The sequence below is a fragment of the Neofelis nebulosa genome, chromosome 4, assembly GCF_028018385.1.
Source record: "Neofelis nebulosa isolate mNeoNeb1 chromosome 4, mNeoNeb1.pri, whole genome shotgun sequence".
In the NCBI taxonomy this organism is placed as follows: Eukaryota; Metazoa; Chordata; class Mammalia; order Carnivora; family Felidae; genus Neofelis; species Neofelis nebulosa.
In genome coordinates this window covers 72455985-72476900 of record NC_080785.1, presented here as the reverse complement: position 1 = coordinate 72476900, position 20916 = coordinate 72455985, and the positions used below count along the sequence as shown (strand labels likewise).

Genomic DNA, 20916 nt, shown 5'->3' with positions numbered 1-20916 from the left:
CGATTTAGGGGATTAATGGGCAGTCCTCAAAATGACCTCAAACTAATTTAAATGGCATAAATCATATGATGGAGGGCTTTGGTGTTGGAGAAGAAGGTTGGAAACCCAAACTTTTAAATTGTGTCAAAAAAAAAAAAACAGGGAAAAAGAGAGGCTTTTGGTGTTGAAGATTACATATGATTAAACTGACCTCTCCCCACAAACCTACTAGCAGGTGTTTAGAGTCCAATGCTTGGTTTAATCATATTAGTGAAGATTATAAAGGAGCTTTAAAATTGCAAGGCTAGCGTGTAGTGCTAGAATTGTTCAGAGAGCGTTCATAAGAAATCCATTATCACAGAAAACTAAAACAAAGAAAGAATTCACTTAGTAAGTTAAGAGTGGAGGGAAGTGTTGGCTAACATTGGCTTTAAACAAAGGCCAGCAATTCAGGTGCACAAACTATCTATTTTTTCAGCAGGCAAAAGATGCCAGTGATCAATATTGAGGACCTGACGGAAAAGGACAAATTGAAGATGGAAGTCGACCAGCTCAAGAAAGAAGTAACACTGGAAAGAATGCTGGTAAACTGCTGTTCTCTTTTGAATTTTATTTTAAACTGTAGATATAGTAGGAATACTGGGTCAGAAACCATTGCAGGGGAGCAGAATTTGCCACCCCAAAATATGTTCCTTTGGCATAAGCATTATTTTAGGCTGATTATTTTTAAGAAACAGCAGATAGTAGAGAAGCTCTGGAAACCAAGTAAAAGCTGCCCTTTTGTAAGAGACGTTTACAGTTATAAGAGAACTCTCCATTTGTAAGGGTGTCTTCTTCTGAGAAGGCATTTAGAGACTTAGGATTTAGAGAAGACTCTAAATCTCTAGAAACTCATATCAGTAGAGAAGGCAAGGACTTAAGTCCACTTGATTTAAGTGGGTTTTTGATGACTGCTTTTCCTGGAAACCTCCCATAACTGGCCTGCTCCCCATATCCCCCAACATCTTTTGTCTTCAGCTGGAGGTAGTATTTAATGGGATATCTTAGGTCATTTTGGAGAGGTTATTCATTCTCCTGGGTCTCTCCCATGTATACAGGAGGTACACGTTATTAAATTTCTGTGCGTTTTTCTCCTGTTAATCTGCCTTTTTTTATTACAGGGGTGTCTCAGCCAAGAATCTAAAAGAGTAGAGGGGAAATTATTTGTCCTCCCCCACACCATTTACTGGAGAAGCGCAATGTAGTTAAAAATAAACTGTTCGGGTAAAAATTCATCAGAGATTAAGAAAGTTAGTAATCATAATTATCTCTTGATTAGACTATAAATCAAAGATTCGGCAAACTATTTTTCATGGGCCAAATCCAGCCTTTAGCCTGTTTTAGTATGACCACTAAGCTAAAAATGTTTTTTACATTTTTATAGAGTTGTTTTAAAAATGAAAGAAAGAAAGAAAGAAAGAAAGAAAGAAAGAAAGAAAGAAAGAAAGAAAGAAAGAAAGAAAGAAAGAAAGAAAAAGAGGCAGAAAGAAAGAAGATGAGACAGAGGCCATATTTCAGTTAAGCAGTAAAGTGAAGCAATACATATAGGCATTTTATTTTTACTTTTCTAAATTGATAAGCTTCTCTTTATTTAATGCAATAGTTTGATGTTTAAATACTTTTAGCCAAAACCTCATCCCCTCCAGCACTGTCATGGCTAGTAATGAAGGAATACATTCTATTCCTTCTTTGCAAACAAAAATGAGTTCAAGCACAAGAACTCACTCGTTCCTCCTAAAAACATATGACAGATCTTGGAAACGGATACCAAGAGTTCTCTGCTGTTAAAAGGACCAGAAATGGCAAAGGAATAAAAGTTTCCTCCAAGCAAACAGTGACTGAAGCTTGGAAGATGTAGATATGTATTTTAAATCTCTTCATTTTAGGAAAGTAAGTAGAACAAAAACTCCTCCATGAATAATAAGAGTATATTTTATATTTTTTCAAACATTTGTTTTATCAAGCCAGAGAAAAAAAGTGGGGAGTAGTTTGCATTATCTTTGTATTTTGCTCAAAACTCTTACTCCCAATACATATGGGAATTTGGAGGATTTTTTTCCCCTTTATAATTGTCTCAAACTCCCCTGTTGCCCTTTCCATACAGGCAAGACATATTTTGTTGTAAAAAAAAATTAAATTTATAAATATCAAGAAGAGCTTGGAACTCACAACAAAAAAGTTAAAATCTTTATAATTTAGGAAACATAAACTTTTGGCATAAAGGAAAGTTCTTTTTTCTTACTTGAAACATCCAAAAGCTGTTTGATTACTTATATCCTCAGGATTATTGTTTTGAAGGCAATTTGGTTGTGTTCATGTTTATTATTCACTTATGGCAAGCTCACCTGGGAATTTTAATTTTTTTTTTTATTTTGGGTAAACATCACATACATCTTACCATCTGTCAGGTTTGGGGGTTCCTTTTCCCTACTACTTAATGTCTCCTCGCTCTTGGAAGTCAAACTAATTTAATACCACACTGCCCAAACCACACACACCTACATACAACCTACATGCACACACACACACACACACACACACACAGAAATTTTAGGTCCTGAACCGACATTTCTGATACAGGATGGTATAGCATCCTTATAGTATGGTCCAGTGGATAGATACTGGAACCATATCCCTGGCTCAGATTCTGGCTCCACAGCTTTCTCTCTGTGGAACACTCACCTGAGATATTTTCTGTACAATGGGAATAGTAACAAAATGTAATTCAGAGGACAATTGGGAGGAATAAATGGGATAATATATATAAAGCTCTGAAAACAATACCTAGGACATAGCAAGTTTTTTCTGCTATTATTACTACTTTTTAAATTATTATTTAAATTAAACTACCCAGACTAGTTCGTAATATGCCTCAACCTCTTTTGCTATCAAGGCACTATTGTCAGAATAAGACAACTGCTTGCATCCCACTTTTAGAGGACAGATTTGCAATGACTATATGTCAATTCATTGGGCAAAGATTGAAGATAATCTTTGTGGTAATAGCTAAAAATAGCTGCCATTTGATTGAGAATCTGTTGTATGCTGGGAACTTAATGGAACTAGTGTTGCTGTTCCTATTTCGTAGATGAAGTAACTAAACCTTGGGTGAACTCTCCTAACTAAGGGTCTATTGTGGGTAAGTGGGTAGAGCCAAAATTCAGACCTGGAGTGGCCCGAATCGAGTCCATGCTTTCCACAATGCCATATAATCCTATATTAAACTATCTATACTTATAATAAGCTTCACTGAAATACATTTTGAACAACACACTCACATGGGTTTTGGGTAATTTATTGCTCCTTGTAGCCCCAGATCCTAGTTAGACATTGTCAAAACCAACCCCTCACTGACTCCAGAATTAGGACAGCAGTTAAACCTCTATTCCTGACATCTGATTGGGGCCCAAAAAGCTGGTGTTTGGAGAAGTATAAAAAAAAAGTGAATCTACATGCACCCCCATGTTTATAGCAGCACTATCAACAATAGCCAAAGTATGGAAAGAGCCCAAAGGTCCATTGATGGATGAATGGATAAAGAAGATGTGGTATATATATAAAATGGAGTATTACTCAGCAATCAAAAAGAATGAAACCTTGCCATTTGCAACTATGTGGATGAAACTGGAGGGTATCATGCTAAGTGAAATTAGTCAGAGAACGACAAAAATCATATGACTTCACTCATGTGAGGACTTTAAGAGACAAAACAGATGAATGTAAGGGAAGGGAAACAAAAATAATATAAAAACAGGGCGGGGGACAAAACAGAAGAGACTTAAATATGGAGAACAAACTGAGAGTTACTGGAAGGGTTGTGGGAGGGGGGATGGGCTAAATGGGTAAGGGACACTAAGGAATCTATTCCTGAAATCATTGTTGCACTATATGCTAACTTGGATATAAATTTTAAAAAATAAAAAAAATAAAATTAAAAAAAAATATATATATATAAAGTGAATCTAAGTCCTAGTTTTGAGAAAGAACAAATGTGAATCTGAATTACTGCATATTTTAAAATTGTATATAAACTCCAATTGAAGGAGCCATCTGACCAAGGTTTTGCCTCAGTTAGGAATGATGTTTTCTAATATGTACATAATGAGTTTACAGAGTTAAAAAGTAATCTTAAGTCTTATATCTAATGTTGCTGGAAATTTTCATATAAAAATAGCATAAATATTTTATTAAAAAAATACAATACCTAGATAGCTTATGGAATGGCCACCTAATGGGCTGTCGGAAATGAAGTAGTTTCATGTTAATTTCATGAATGATGTATTAAGTGAAAAGGAAACAAGCTGAAAGTTAAAAGGAATGATAACTTGATCCTGTGTATATATGCATGCATATGCATGCATACACACACACACACACACACACACACACACATATTTGTATTTATATATGTTATAGAACATTGACTCTAAAAAGTGGGTTAAATGTTACATGGATCATTCAGGCTCTGGCTGAGCCCATTAAAGTACTAAAGCCTGATTTTTCATGAACTCATTATTATAATAGTGCATATGAGGGAAGATCAATCTCATAAAAAAAAATAACTCAGTTCAACAAATACTTATTTATGGAGCACCAACTAAATGCAGTCTGTGTTCTCGATACATGTGAACAAATCAGCCAAAGGTCCCTGACCTTTTGGAGGTCACCTTCTAATGCACTGTCATCATCAATCATTGTAAATGAGTTTAAAATAACATTACATGTGTATACTTCTGAGAATCCAGGAAGAGTGATAAGCCTGGAATTTAACAATTATTCATTCCCTTCCACCTTTACAGGTCACATTTTTGGAAAGAGGAAAAATATTCAATCAGTGTTCACTCTGGTGAACAGCTATTCCTTCTTCTCTCCTAGAAAGTACATACGCATTGGCGGAAAGCAGAACCACATTTAAAAGAACACAAAAATTATAATAAACATTCTTGGATTCTGCAGCATTTGTATTGAACCAAATGTGTTATTTCTTTCTCTTTTCCTTTAAGGTCTCCAAATGTTGTGAAGAAGTAAGGGATTATGTTGAAGAAAGATCTGGCGAAGATCCACTAGTAAAGGGTATCCCAGAGGACAAAAATCCCTTCAAGGAGCTCAAAGGAGGCTGTGTGATTTCATAAGAAAAAAAAAAAATCCTTGGAATATCTTGAGCTTTAATGACAGTACTAGTTTTTGGTTATATATAAGAATTCTATTAAGCATGTACGTAAAGCTTTAAATTTGTAAATATAAACTTTAAATAAAAACTGGGATGTGATAATGTATAAATCTGTTTTTCTTCAACTGTTTAGTACAGTGAATTTTGATTGACCTTTTTCTTTTAATGATACCTACTGTTTCATGGGGCGCCTGGGTGGTTCAGTCGGGTAAGTGACTGTCTCAGATCATGATCTCGCAGCGCAGTTCCTGAGGAAACGTCATAAGAAGCCAGAAAGTTCTGGCCCTGGCACTTCACTGCCTCTCTGACTTTGGATAAGTTACTTAATCTTTTTAAATCTCAGTTTCTTCTGCTGTAGGAAAGAAAGAATAATGGTTCTATCCCCTTTTACTTGGGGTTAAATATTACACTAGAGTGATTACGGCATTTAGTGTACCACCTGACACACAGTAAGACCCAACAAGTGTTAACTAGTGTTACTGAGAAAGGAACTAGATGCATATCCAGAATCCTTTAAGATACGTGCTATTCCATCCCATCTCTAAGAAGACTGTCACCAATACGGTCCTTTTTCCTATAGCAGTGTAAGAGCAAAATGGTAGAAAAATAGCTTTGTTCTGCATCGTCTTCCTAATCAGTTTCCTCCTGGCATCTTATTGAGTTGACATAAGCCAAATCTCACTACCTTTGTGCTAATGACTAAGATAATTTGCCTCTGTTTCTGTAACAAATGATGAGTGTTTATTACCCCAACTTGGAAACTACTTTTATTGTTACTGTTTCCTTATCCTATCTCACACGTACAGTGCTATTTTTGGATACGTCAGTGATCAGAATACAAGGAAATGTTAATTAATGTTCTTTTTGTTTTATTTTAATTACTTATGGGAGAGGGAGAGCGGCAGGGAGAGAGAGAAAGAGAGAGAATCTTAAGCGGGCTCCACGCACAGCATAGAGCCTGACATGAGCCTTGATCCAAGGACCCTGGGATCACGACCTGAGCTGAAATCAAGATTTGGACACTCAACTGACTGAGCCACCCAGGCACACTGATTGTCATCCATTTTTTGAAAATTTTTAAAAAATACTAATTTATTTTTGAGTTACAGAGAGAGACAGAGCACAAGCAGGGGAAGGGCAGAGAGAAAGGGAGACATAGAATCTGAAGCAGGCTCTAGGCTCTGAGCTGTCGGCACAGAGCCCAACGCAAGGCTTGAACTCACGGACACTGAGATCATGACCTGAGCCAAAATCAGACACGCAACTGAATGAGCCACCCAAGCACCCCTGTCATCCATTTTAAAAACAAGGTAAGAATTATCTTTATTTGGTCTGGAAGGGAATGTCAATGTGGTCCCAAGTTTGGCTCCTAGCATGGTGTTTTCCCACTCTGGTGGTAGTAAATGCTCAGCAAAGATCTGCTGACTCCTGCTCAACCCTTTCATTTTGAAATAGAGGAAATCCAGGCTCAGAGAAGTGAATTGGCGAGTTTCTCAGGCCCAGACTCCGGATCTCTGGCTGCATGGTTAACAACACACTCTATCACATATAGACATGCTTTCGGTATTAAGGGATTCCAGGATAAACTATTGGATAAACTACCCTTTCCTTAGCAGAAGCTCTTTTCCCCTGTTTAAAATTATAAAACTCCTTTCCAAGCACCCCTTCAGCACTGCCTGTCTTCGTGTTCCACTCTATTTTCTTCCATAGCTCCCACCACCATCTAGCATACTATATATTTTACTTGTTTTACTTCTTTAATTGTGGTCCATCTCAAGGGTTTTTCCATGTGCAGTTTGATGCAAATTAATGTTTATTAAGTGTTCCATTTATTTTTTCCCCCTGATTAAAAAAATACAGAGTCCTTGCTATGGCACTTAGTAACACGCATGATCCTAACCAACATCTCTACATGCATGGTCCTAACTAACATCTCTAACAACTGGAAATAGATCTGAGAGCCAGATAATTCTAAGTTAAAGCTTTGGTTTGTCCACTTTCTACTTCAACTCTTTGAACATCATGAGTTTTTTTCATGTATAAAATGAGAGCATAGGATGGATTCTTATATGAAAATTTAAAATCACTTAGAATAGAGATGAGCAAATGAGCAAATGTCCTCTATTATAATAAACCTTGGAGATTTCCTGTAGCCAACAAACTTAACTATTAAATGACCACTGACATGACACCCCATTTCCCCACCTTCTGCAGTTTTAGTCGTATTGATCTCTCCACCTGAAATGTCCTCTTCTCTAACTCACTTCAGCCTTTTGAATCCTACTCCTTTCTGAGACTCACTAAAAACTATCTTTTCTGTCCCTCACTCCATCCCAAGAGTATTCTGTAAATCTTTTAACTCATTTAACATCGCTTTGCTTTCTCTTATTACAGTTGGTATGGTTGTCTTGATCTCAATTCTGTATTGTAAATTCCCCAAGCCAGACGCTCTGTTTATTATTGAAACTGCCATACCAACTAATAAATTGTCTCTACAATTTAATTGACTAAGTGTTCAATTAAAAGCAGGAAAGGGTAATACTTTTTATATTGGATAATTCAGAATTCTTATTAGCTTAATTGAGGAATAAATCGACAGTAGGGTAACATTCGTATTGCTTAAAAATACAGATTGTCAGCACACCTGGGTGGCTCGGTTGGTTAAGTGTCCGACTCTTGGTTTTGGCTCAGGTCATCATCTCATGGTTTCATGAGTTCGAGCCCCACGTCAGGCTTGGTGCTGACAGTGCAGACCTGCTTGAGATTCTCTGTCTCCTTCTCTCTCTGCCCCTTCCCCCACTTGCACTCTTTCTCTCTGAAAATAAATTAAAAAACTTAAAAAAAATACAGATTATCTGCAGAAGTTGGAATAAGATAAAAATCATAGAAAGGAGTGACAGAGAAAGATGGTTTAGGAAGAAGGATGTGATAATCATGACTGTTCCACAGGCTATACAGCTACAACAGTGAGTGACCTTTTTTTTTTTTTTTTTTTCTTTCCAGAAGTTGTTATTTCAGGACCATGGATTACTAGGTAAAAAGGAATGAGGTAAGATTACAGGGAAACAAAAGAGACTCCTGGCATAGCCTTAGCATTTGGCTCTTCAACAAAACTTCCTGGGACCAGTAGTGAGAATGAGTTAAGTATACATACTGCAGTATATACCATTTGAGATACTTGCACTTTGAGGGTATTTTGTACACATAAGTGAGTTTAAGCTTTAGCAAGAAAAAAAAAAACAGTTATTCTAATTTGGACTGATTCGATTAGAGCCAGATTTGAAAACAAGGCTAATATCAAACTTCCTAAATTCTTAAAACAATATTAACATGAGGAAAACAGTAAAATGAGTAATAAGAATGACCAGTTAAATGGAAATTAAAGTCTTGTATAAGCACAATTGATAAATCATATTTGATATGAATTATAAGTAGTTGTTAAGATAGTTGGAGCATTAGGGGCACCTGGGTGGCTCAGTCGATTAAGCATCTGACTCTTTTTTTTTTTTTTAATTTTTATTTTTGAGAGAGAGAGCACGAACAGGGCAGGGGTAAAGAAGGAGGGAGAGAATCCCAAGCAGGCTGTGAACTATCCGCGCAGAGCCCAAGGTGGGGCTTGATCTCACAAACCATGAGATCATGACCTGAACTGAAATTAAGAGTCTGAAGCTCAATGGACTGAGCCACCAAGGCACCCCTAGATTTTGACTCAGGTTGTGATCTCAGATGATGAGATCGAGGCCCATGACTGGCCCCAAGCTAGGTATGAAGCCTGCTTAAGATTCTCTGTCCCTTTGTCCCTCCCCAGTGCACTCAAGTGTGCTCATTCTCTGTCTCTCAGAAAAATAAAAAGGATAATTGGAGCATGAGACACAGGTCATCCTCTTACTTCATATTATCTCCATCTAGAAAAGGAAGCTTATGCACACAGTTGAATGGGTCAGTTGTGAAATTTTCCATGGGATTGTTATAATAAGTTGAAGTAAAATAAAATGAACCAAGTGCATCAAATATTTGTTAAATATGTTCCTTAAAGAAACCATCATTTTAATGGCCTAAACAGTCATCATGAACTTTATAAATTCCAGAAGAGCAGAATTTGGGAAATAACCTAGTTTATTTACACTAACAAAACAGAGGCAGCGAGAATATATGTCCTGTAAAAACAAACAAAACAAAACAAAACATAAAATAAGACCAGAATCCTGGTCTTTTTGAGTTCAACCTAGCATTAAATCAACTCCAATATAACACTCTTGATATTTTCTCATATAGTTTCCTTTATATGCATTTTTAACAACATACTTAATACATTCAGAAACATAGCCAAAGAATTTTTTTTTCTTTCCTTTTTTTCCTTTTCTTTTTTTTTTCTTTTTTTCTTTTTTTTTTCTTTTTTTTTTTTTGCATGTCAAGGTAAATATTTCATGGTCTTTGCTCTTTTATACTTTAAAAGTAGAAATAGGGGCATCTGGCTGGCTCAGTTGGTGGAGCTTGTGACTCTTGAACTCTGGGTCATGGGTTCGAGCCCCATGTTGGGTGTAAAGGTTTGATACATGATATATAGGTAGGTAGGTAGGTAGGTAGGTAGGTAGATAGATAGATAGATAGATAGGAAATAAACACATGGTTAATTTTCTTAAGCAGTTTTCTTTAAAGCATTTGTCAGAAAATGATGGGCTAATAAAAGTTACTTTCTGGTTATACTTGTTATTTTCATTGCAGAATGGTTTGTACACATACTATTTTGTAAAAAAAAAAACACAACAATCATAACTTCTATTACTTATATGTAAAATATAAGTAAAAAGCTAACATTACATTTGGATATAACTGATATGGATTTTAAAATCTGTTTATCCAAACAGTTTTGTTGGTAGAACATTTCTGTGAGAATACACAAGAAATTGCTTACCATGGTTGCTGTCTGGGAGGTACATTCCATGCTAGGGATGGGGGCTACATGCTCTTCTAAAACGTGTTCCCAGCATCTCACCATTTAAAACCAAACAAGACAGTTTTCAAAATGTTGTGTGGTCATGGATTTCAGCATTTCTCAATTCATTTTAGTTTAATCAATTAACTTAATATGATATTAGGACCCTGCATTATTTGACAAGAATAAAAACAAAAAATAATAATATGTATTTCATCTCTAATTTAAGTTTCATAATACTGTGGAAGAAGTGAAAGAACCACTGTGGTTTTATAAATATTTATCACTGCATGCAAGTTGATGATTTCATAGAGAAAAAATTTCCAGGCTAAAATAATTCGGCTTTTATGATTTGGACCAGAAAGAAATACATTAAGTTACTTAAACAACTTATTTAATTTGGGTGCTGAGTTTATTTAATTTGGGTCACGTTAACTACTTTCACTAACTTGTTTAAGTTATTTTTAACCAACGTTTTAAATCTGAGCAATGGGGAATCAGAAAATACCAATTGCTTTTGGAGACAGATGTTAGTTTTTTGTCTTGGCTCACAGCTTACTAACAGGGGAAAACTTTGGCAGCTGATTTGACTTCTTTGAGCCTGGGAGATCCTGGAATGTGTGGTATTTCAAATATAGAAAAAGAAACTCCTAAACAGTTTTCTTTGTGAAAGTGATTTATCAGATGTGGACACATACATACAATTAGAAACAAAACATACCTTGGCTAATCCACCTCTCCCCTTCCCCATCCTATATTGTATAAATTAGAAAGCCAAAATCCAGAAAAAATAAATAAATAAAGGACTTTTCCAGTGCTAGCCAGGGACAGAGCCGGGACTAGACCCAGAGTAATCACCAAGTAGCTTGTTGTCCTTCTTGTTCCAAGATATTCATTGAAGATAAGTGGGTGGAACATAGAAATTGTGAGCAAACAAAACCTCTGCTCACAAGACAGGGAGTGACAATGGGTGTCTCAGGTCAAGTGCCCTGAAAAACTCAGTTCATGCCACCACTCTTGAATCTGGCTCTGTAGGCAGGAGGTAATATCTCCAAAAAGAGAAATATCTGACTGTTGGGAAGGTTTCCTACCCTTAATGCTTTTTCTTCTCGTCTGTTGACCATCATTAAGAAGGCTTTAGTTTATAGTCAAGGGAAACCTTACATTGCAGGTAAGCATTTGTCATAGCAGACACTTTTCCTGGCAGCAAGATGAATACTGCTTTGCAGATAGTGGAGAAACCAATACTTAGTGAATCTGCTGCCTATGTCCAGAAAGGTGCTGGAGCCAGGAATTCAAGACCCATGGTGTCAACAGTCACCCAATCCTTGGTTGATAGGGAGTGGAGAAATACTTTCTGGTAAGAACTTTAAGACTGCTGCTTCTGTCTTCTCTAGTATCATCCGCGTGTCCACTAAATCATTACAAAACATTCCGCTAAAGAAAGAACAAAAACTCTGCTGTGGAGGATGCAGACGATTGCCAGAAAATGGTCCTGCAAGTTGTAAACAATATTCACATCCCAATGACTCCTCGATCCCCCAATGTGTAAATATGTATCAGGCACACAACCGACTGGGTCTATCAACAGACGTGGTGGGTGTTTCTGAGATTACAGGTCAGTTTCACTTTCCTCTTGGGCCTTTTCTTAAGCGTTCACATTTCCCACAGTACACATGTATATTAACTGGGGAAAAGGAACATGCTGTATATTTTTGAAACTCTTGGAGAGGTGAAGGGTCGTTATTTCCTGCAGGGTAGTGTCCTCCTTTTCTTGCTTCACAAACAAAACCCGGATGTGACTTGGAAACGGAAAACAAAACAAAACAAAAAAGGAACAAAAAGTAAAACTTTACAGTTGTTTCTCCAGGAAAGTGGGTTAGTGCAGCCCCAACCCTCCAGCCGCAGCCCTGGCCTGTCCCGCGCGGGCGTGGCCGACTCGAGAGCCGGCAGAGGGCCAGCATCCCGCCCGGAGATCCCGCAGCACCGAGCTTCTCAAGCTCCCTCCCAACTCTACCGTCCCCGGGCTCGCAGGGCCCGGCCACCCGGGGTCGTGGGAGCCCTAGAGAGATCCCAGGGCGCTGGGCAGGGCCAGCACGTGGAGAAGACCCGGGGACAGCTGAGCGCTCAGGGCTCTGGGGGCCACCTCGGGGAGGCGGTCCCGTCCTGAGCCTGAGGGCGGGGTGCGCGGGCACCACAGTTACTTGGGGACGCGCCCTGGTTCGCCGCACTTCCAGCCACTCCACTTGCAGAGCAGTCCTCGGGCCCAGCTCTGGGCTGAAAATGCCGGCCCTTCACATTGAAGATTTGCCAGAAAAGGAAAAGCTGAAGATGGAAGTTGAGCAACTGCGCAAAGAAGTGAAATTGCAGAGGCAACAGGTAAATTGTCTCAGAATGTTATTCCCTTCTCTGAAATGAACCAAGGGTGGTTTTGCCTGGTTTGTTACAGTAAAACAGTACAGCTTTTTTGTTCTTTGGTTTCTCACCCCTCCCCGCCCCCCCACCAGCGTCTCTTGAAGTGGGGCTTTGGTTGTACCTGGCAACTGCCAGTTGATGTGGGGAAATCACAAGAGGGAAAGGAGAGCGCAAGGATCCCATGAGTTAATTCAAAGCCAACTGTCAGAGCATCTGAGCCTAGAATGGGGGACCATGGACAACAAAATTCTGCCCGCTGTTAGTTGGTTTTAAAAACTCAAATTATAGGAAGAAGGCAGATGGCTATTTCATTCCTTGATCTTTTTCATTAAGGGAAAGACTGGTATTTAAAGGTGTTTTTGTTTTATCAGTATTTAATTCATCACAATTTAGGTAATTTGAATTACATAGTTTTGAATTTCAGGAGGCCTCTCCAGAGGTATGCAATGAACAGTTCACTGGAGCTTGGAAACAAAATCTTACAATTCCTATTTTTATTTGTTTGTAACTCTCATCCCTTTATACTTTCCACTTTGTTTTAGAAGGACGCACAATGAACGAATACAGCATTTTTACACATATATAAGTAATAATATATATACTGATGTGCATTTGAAAACTCTTTTTAGTGATCATGATTAAAAATCTTAGAGACCACTAAAGTGGATTACAAATTCAGTGAGAACATATGCCTCGGTGTTCAGAAGTCTCCACTGAAATTTGTTGGAGATTTTGTAAATTTTACTTCAATTTCTTACTGGTATTATGAGCATGCATTTCTTCCTTTTTTCCTCAATCAGGCAACCTGTAGTCCGGGAATAGGTTTGAGGATAAATATTTTTTAAAGGAAATGCTCTAATCCTTTCTCCCCAGCAAAAAAATAAAAATAAAAATAGATTAATTTCATTTTTCTGTGCTTTAATACTAGAAAAAATTAAGGAAAAAATGGAAATTAAGTAGGTATGGTAAATATGCTCGCTTGCTTTCCTGCTCTACTTATAGTAAATCTATTCATGACACAGTCCTGTTACTCAGGATGAACATTTTGAGTAATAATTGGAAGATGCAGGTGTTTTTGAGTTTTACTCTTTGTGCATTTCTTTTCTCAAATTTAACCTCCAAATCCCTATGCTTCCTAGATTTTGGAGTGCAAAGTTACTTCTATCCTTGTTCAAAGTTTTTGTAGCTTTAAAAATACTGCTGTGTTTAAGGGAAAAAAAACAAAGTCATAAGACCCACACAATAGGGTAATTTATTGAAACTTTAAGGGACCCATTTTGTGGATGGCACAGTGCAGTATGTGTTGGCCGCTTAGATTTTTTTCACACACTGCTTCGTAGAGGTTACATATTAAACAGAGTTGCATATACTGAAGTAAAGCATTGTACAAAGTTGTAATATCCTAGTAACAGAGTGTGCAGAACTTACAGGAGAAAAAGAGACAAATGTCTTCTAGGTATTTTAAGCTTCAAATTAGAAATCGGGCAGGAGCCTGGGTGCAGCTGACTGTGTGGAAATTAAAGGTATCATTCATTACCCTGTTCCTCCCTGGCAGCTCCCCACCTCCACTCTTTAGGACACACCCTGCTGGATCTGTTTTCCAACTCCAAGTGTATGCCGAGGGCGAAGAAAACATGAGGGATAGCCTTAGGGGATACAAGGAGAGGTGTCTAAATCCTAATAATAATACGCAAACATATGTTATCAGACACTTTGAATTATAGAGTATTAGTGCTATACAAACATTATGGTTCTTAGAGATCCTTCTGTGCTTTCACTTTTAAGGATAAAAAACTGAATCCCAAGGAGGCTAAACACCTTCTTATTTAAGACCTCAGAGATAATAATAGAGCACTTACTGAAACACATGTGTTCTGATGCCCAGTTCATTATTCTGTCAATAAATTGTACATGTCTGAGCTGTGTGCTCTGCTCAGGCCAAGGACACAAAATTCACAGGCTGAATTCTGCCTCCAGCTAATTGTTCAAACCTATCTTCTTGATCGTGGAAGGAAATGCTCAGAGGAGTAATTATTCACTTTCAGAGGCTGCAGATCTCTTCGGAAACTTAATGAAGAAGCCTCTGTGAGAAAGACACAATTTGGGGGAACTCTAATCTTATCCACAAACAGCTCTGGGGAGACAGACCCCAGGTTATGGATACTTGTATCTGTACTTCTGACAATTCACATAAAATGCATGCACTATAAGTGTCAACAACAAATAAAAGCAGTTGTCACCTGAGAGGGTGGCACTTGAATAGTTGGTTATTTCTCCACATTTTAAGTCATATAACTACATCAGCTAGTTTTAATTTTTTAGAACAGTGGTCTTTACATTGTGTGCAAAGAATCTTTGGGGTATGGGAGTAAGATATTACAATTTCTACTTTTGGTTAGATTTTAAGCCTCATCATTTGACAGTTTCCAGTTTATGTTTTATAATTATGCATTATGTATTAACACAGTAGCATCTGTGCTTATTTATAAGTAAATAATTACATATTATTTATAATTATATGCATTTGGGGATAATTATGCAAACGTGTTTTAGTGATTACCATTGAAACAATTTGAAGATTGCTAATCTAGATTATAAACTCAATGGGAACAGTTTCTTAGGGTTAAGAAGTCTATATTAGAATTTGCTAGAGCTTCTGTAATTTTTACTTCTAATTTCTTATTCATCATGCAGACCTTCACTAAGACACTAGTCCTTCTTTTCCTTTCCTTTTTATTCCTTTTTCTTTTTAAAACTCATTCATGCAACCTGTTTCTAAAGGATAGAGTTTCTGAGGAAAGTATTCAATCCTTTCTCCTTTGTAGGAAAAGTTTCAACTAATTACATAAACACAAGAGTCTCAGATAAGCCTAATAAACCTCAGATAAATCTGTTGTTATGATCATTGCCCTCCAGCAGTGGGAAGGGATTCTGAATAGAGACACAAATGGTATGAATAGGCAACCTCCACCTTCCCAGCATCAGGCCTTCTCCAGTGTTTCCATCATTTTGTAAAATTGCAGAACATGGCACACGCCCATAGTAAGTGAGAATTTTGGCAGGATGCAGCCCAAAACATTTGGGGATTATCTATTACTGCACCTGTTCATTAGCATGGGAAATTGAAAACGGGGTATGTTTCAGTTCCTAAAATATTATGGATACACCATAATTGTATTTTAGCAGTGGCAGGAAGTCATATGAGGCACAATGGATAGAAATTGCTGGGGATGATCTGTTTAATATGGTGACTTTCAAACTTTTTGGCCCTCACCATAGTGAGAAATGTATTTTAGACTGTGTCATTCATATGTAGCATATGTATTACACATACTTTGTGCTAATATTTTCATATTATTTCGTTTTTTAAAGTGCTGGCTGTACTCAATTAAATTAATTTCACTAAAGTGTAGATGATCCTGACCTAATTCATTCTTTTTTTTTTTTTTCTTCTTAAGGTGTCTAAATGTTCTGAAGAAATAAAGAACTATATTGAAGAACGTTCTGGAGAGGATCCTCTTGTGAAAGGAATTCCAGAAGACAAGAATCCTTTTAAAGAGAAAGGCAGCTGTATTATTTCATAAATAACTGGAGAGAAATTTCATCCTGAGTAGAAGAACTAGCTTGTTTTGGTTTTCTGAAATAAAACCAAAATTCTTTTCAAAGAAAGAAAAACAAAATTTAAAGACTTTCTTAAACACTTCTATTGATATGATTATGTATAAAAACTGTTTCTCATCTTTGCTAACTACACACCCTTTTCAAGAGGGCAGAGAGTATCAAACATACAATTATGGAAATAAGGACATTACTTGTGCGTGACTCACCTCTTTTCAGTGTATTGCTTGATGCCTTAAATAAAGTTTTATCTCTGGAAAATGCCTGTTGGTGATTTAAAAAGTGTTTTAGTTTTCTTTGTTTTGTTTCTGTGTTTGTTTTTTGCATTTACTTTTATGTTTTTCCCCTTAACCTGTCACGTGCTTGGGACATGTATCAAAAGTTTAGATGATTTGATCAGGTCTCCAATCCAGCTCTCTCTACTTCAAATCTCGGTTGGTTTACAGTGCTGAATTCTGACTCCTGGGATGTTTTTTACCTAATTGTAACTTTTAGGGAACGGAGTGAATAGAATTCCTAACATTGACAGGAGCTGGAGTCTCTGAGTCAGGAGCCACTTTAGTGCTTCCCAGGTTTATCATCAGGCAGATTTTGTTCAAAGTGTTGCTGCAATAGTGGCCTTGGGAAAGGGCCAGGTTTGGGGTGCTGGAGAAATACCCAGAAGGTCAGCACTGGTATGTCCCTCCTCGGGGAGCTGCATCTCCCACAAGATCTGCAGGTCCTGGGTATGGCGACACTCCAGCTCTGTGGCATTGGCATGGACACTTGGCTCTGCACCTACTCTAACCAGCCTTTTCCAGCAAGCCCAGGCCAACCATACCGCCTTTTCTTCTCCTCCAAAGGGACCAGGTAGACTTTTTCCCTTTCTAAAATTAGCTTTTACTTCTCATCAATCTGTAGGCATTCTTCACATAGTTTGACCATTCAGCCTTTGTCAGTGATAGGTGTTGCAAATAACCTTCTCTGGCCCATGGCTTAACATTTCATGGAAGGATGGTAGCTGCTATAGTTTTAACCCCTGTGTGCAATGCACCAAGGTACATGACCCACTCAAGTACTTTATGAAGGCACCCGTAGCACTGACCTCAAAGAAAGGGACCTTTCTTCTTTGAGCATTTCCCCCCACCCCCATTCTGTTGAATGGAAATTGCTCAAGGTTTCAGCCAAAAGAAAGACCAGCACAACCCTTACAGGTTAGTTCCATTCAAATGGGCTTAGTTGTTACCTTGCCTTGCAATTTTAAATGTGACACCAGAAGCCCAGATTTCTCCTTGACTAGGTTTTTTCTCTTGCCTAGACCCATACCTTATCAAACCAGAGAGGCATCTGTGACCTCTAGCAGCTTCCTAAAGCATAGCAACCTCCTCGCTCTAAAATTACTTTTCTTTCCCTCTCTGAGAGGGAACAGGATGCTCCAGGCTTTTGAAAGAGCAGGTTACAGCAAAACAAGAGCAGGGACTATTTCCTTCAGTTTCCTTCTGTTTTCCAAGTGTTGACGCCATTTGGGATTACTGAGAACCCAGGGATAATTTTAGCCCAAAGCATGATCTACTCCAAGATGAGATTTAAGAACAGTAAAGGCATAATTTTTCCAACAGCCAAAGAACAATTAGTATTGGAATGTCATTTCACATTTAAAGTGGCCTGAGATTTTAAGAGTTTGGGGCTTAGGAAGTCTGACTTTAATGAGCCATTTATTTCTCTCAAGTCATGGGGTTTTCTTGTGTTGCATGAGGAAACAAGCATCTATTCTTGTTCTTGGTCAGATCAGATCGCCTGCTTCCTTCATGGAGGGCCAGATCAACACATTTATCCTGTAACTTCTTGAGAGTTGTGCATTAGAAGGCTATCCATTTATGTACACCTCCAAGTCCTAGCCTTGACTTTTCATGTACTTTCAGCCAGATGACAGCTTAGCCCACTTTTGGTTTTTTCTTAATAAATCTCCAATCTTATAGATGTTTCCACTAAACCTAATTCTGTTCTTTTTTTTCTTACTGTTTCATCATAGTAATTCAGCAAACATGTAGAAGTATAATAAAATCCTCTTGATTTTCAAGTGTTCAACTGCTAAAAACTTATTAGCTTGCATTAGGAAGAAAATGAAAAATATAGCAACTATATATTTGGGTTTATTATAAAAGTAACCTTTAGTGAGTGGGAATTTGTTAAGTAGAATTTAAATCATGGGTTCAATTTCTTCCAAGTGTATAGTTGTGTTAATCATTTGGTATCTGATTAAATAGTGACTATGCTTTGTGTATTGAGACTCAGGTTCTATGAACTCATTAAATTAGCAAAATTGGTTTTCCTATTTCTAGGCAGAATCTACATTACAAGCTCACTAGTATATGATATTTTAAGATGGATTATTTTACATGTTGGATGCAAACTGGTGTCTTGATATTTTCTAAATTTGCATTTCTTTGATTTCCTGTATTTTTAAAGTGTGATTTCACGTGCCTTTTGACTACCTTCACCCATTTCAATGACCCCAGCCCCCGCCTCTTACAACTACCTCTGTATCTATAAGCTTGGGTGTTGTTGTTGTTGTTTTTAGTGCATAAAAAAGTAAGATTATATGTAGTATTTGTCTTTCTCTGTCTGACTGACTTCACTTAGCATAATGCCCTCAAGGTCCATCCATGTTACTGCAATGGCAAGATTTCCTTCTTTTGTTATAGCTGAATAATACTCCATTTTTTATAGATATTTCATCTAATTATAATACATTTTTATCCATTTGTCCATCAATGGACACTTAGATTGTTTCCATATCTTGGCTATTGTAAATAATGCTTCAATGAGCATGGGGGTACAGACGTCTTTTCAAATTAGTGTTTTCATTTTCTTCAGATAAATACTCAGCAGTGAATTGTTGGATCATACGGTAGTTCTAGTTTCAGTTTTTTGAGTAACTCAAAGTTACTGTTTTTCGTAGTGGCTGCGCCGATTTGCATTCCCACCAGCAGTGCACAAGTGTTCCCTACTCCACATCCTCACCCACACTTGTTATTTCTTGTCTTTCTGATGAAAGCCGTTTTCACAGGTACAAGGTGATATCTCGTTATAGTTTTCATTTGTATTTCCTTGATGATTAGTGATGTTGAGCATCTTTTCATGTACCCATTTTTATCTGCTTTTATTTGTTTGAAGGAACATTTTAAGGCTATACAGGAAACCAATAGTAATTTTATAAAGTTTTGATTTTTGTACCCTGTAAATGTATTATCTACTTTAAAAAGTAAAATTAATTTAAAAATAACAAATGGAAGCAAGTTTTATACTTACTATGTTTAGGATTTGGTGAGTAAGTGTATTTTGGTATTGTCCTATGAATCAGAAACAAGTTTGTATAGTTAACATGATCTAATAGTATATTTTGATCTATTCAGCTTATCCTGATAAGACAAAAATATTAATAATAATAGTTATTATAGTCTGTTATATTCATTATAAATGAGTCTTAGAAGGATGATAATCAATGAAAAATAAGCCCCTACTTGTAACACTCTAGGAGAGCAGGGACTAATCAGAAGGTATTTCTCATTTAATAGGGAGGAGAGGGATGGTCATGGAAGGAAAGTGCTGTGGGATATCTCCTGTTAGAATGAACCCTGATACCCTGCTCTGTGTATCAGGCTGTCCTGACCAGGGAAGACCAGGGCATCATCAGCACCTTTTCCATCTGGGCTACATTCAGTCTGAGGAGATGAATCCACAGACCATAAAGAACCATCCACCGGCACTAGGAGAATGTAGAGACTCATTAATGTCATTTCTTCCTTTTCCTTTGAGTTCACACATACATTAAGTGATGACCTCCTTTTTAAACCTGACATTAAAGAGTACCTAACTTCATTGGACAGGATAATAGGAAAGGGGGATTAAAACAGGTGATTTATAAATTTCAGAAATTGACCTTAAAGTAATTGTGCAAAAATTACACTTAAAATGGAAGGAAAGATCTTTGTAAAACTAGCAGTCATGAAAAATAATTCACGTTGGCATATATAACAATGTATGCATTTATTTATTAAAAACCAAAAATATTTGGAGCTCTATGTGCCAGGTATTGGTTTAGGCCCAAGGGATATAGTGGTGAATTAGACAAAGTCCTTAACATCATGGGATTTACAGAAATTATAATTAATCAGATGTAGGCGGAAATTACAGAGTATATTATGATGTATAGGTTAGGATAGCAGGAAAGTGTTTTTTTCTACTTTTTACTGATGACGCTGATGATGGCATAACGATGATGATAGCTTACACAAATGAAATGCTTAATATTTTTTGGACACTGGAGTAAGCTTTTTTACATAGATTATGTCTTTTGATCCTCACAAGTGCCTTATATATAGGGAAAATGATTTACACAAAGTCATAGAGCTATTGTAACTGGTAACTGGCAACACAGACTGTGCCTTAAACAATATGCAGTACTGCCTCTCTTACACAAGCCAATATATATGTGCAGAATGAGAAGAACTATTAGCTCAATCATTTTCTGAAGTGGTTTTTGGCACGTGTAGAGCCAGCTCCTATCACCTCAGAAATATTTAGCCCTGATGTATGACATAGCATTTTACAGTAGCTTATTTCAGTTGCTTTTACTGGTTGGCTGGTTGGTGGGTGGGCGAGTTGGTTGGTTTCCTGTAATCACAGCCTAACATAAAAATTTTAACCTGTACCAAGTGGGTGAGTTTTGCTTTCTTAGTAAAAATCGTATCACACCCTAAATTTTTATAACAGTGAT

General features: G+C 37.3%; 2 protein-coding genes across 5 annotated transcripts; both read left to right on the top strand.

The window, feature by feature from the left end:
* Positions 1–235: 235 nt before the first annotated feature.
* GNGT1 (G protein subunit gamma transducin 1) lies at positions 236–9386 on the top strand. 4 transcript variants are annotated; one of them, XR_009260467.1, is made up of 5 exons: positions 236–369; positions 458–563; positions 5022–5232; positions 6298–6498; positions 8192–9386. XR_009260467.1 is itself a non-coding variant. In XM_058725077.1 (3 exons), the coding sequence occupies exons 2-3, from the start codon at positions 468–470 to the stop codon at positions 5148–5150; spliced, it is 225 nt and encodes a 74-aa protein (XP_058581060.1). In that variant the 5' UTR covers positions 236–369; positions 458–467; the 3' UTR covers positions 5151–5298. The 4 variants fall into 4 exon arrangements, 2 of the variants coding, with proteins under 2 accessions (XP_058581060.1, XP_058581061.1); XR_009260468.1 differs by lacking the exon at positions 6298–6498; XM_058725077.1 differs by lacking the exons at positions 6298–6498; positions 8192–9386 and having other exon boundaries at positions 5022–5298.
* Positions 9387–12002: 2616 nt separating this feature from the next.
* Positions 12003–16422, top strand: GNG11 (G protein subunit gamma 11). The gene is made up of 2 exons (XM_058725079.1): positions 12003–12503; positions 15998–16422. Exons 1-2 carry the CDS (start codon positions 12408–12410, stop codon positions 16121–16123), a joined length of 222 nt encoding a protein of 73 aa, XP_058581062.1. The 5' UTR covers positions 12003–12407; the 3' UTR covers positions 16124–16422.
* Positions 16423–20916: the final 4494 nt, after the last annotated feature.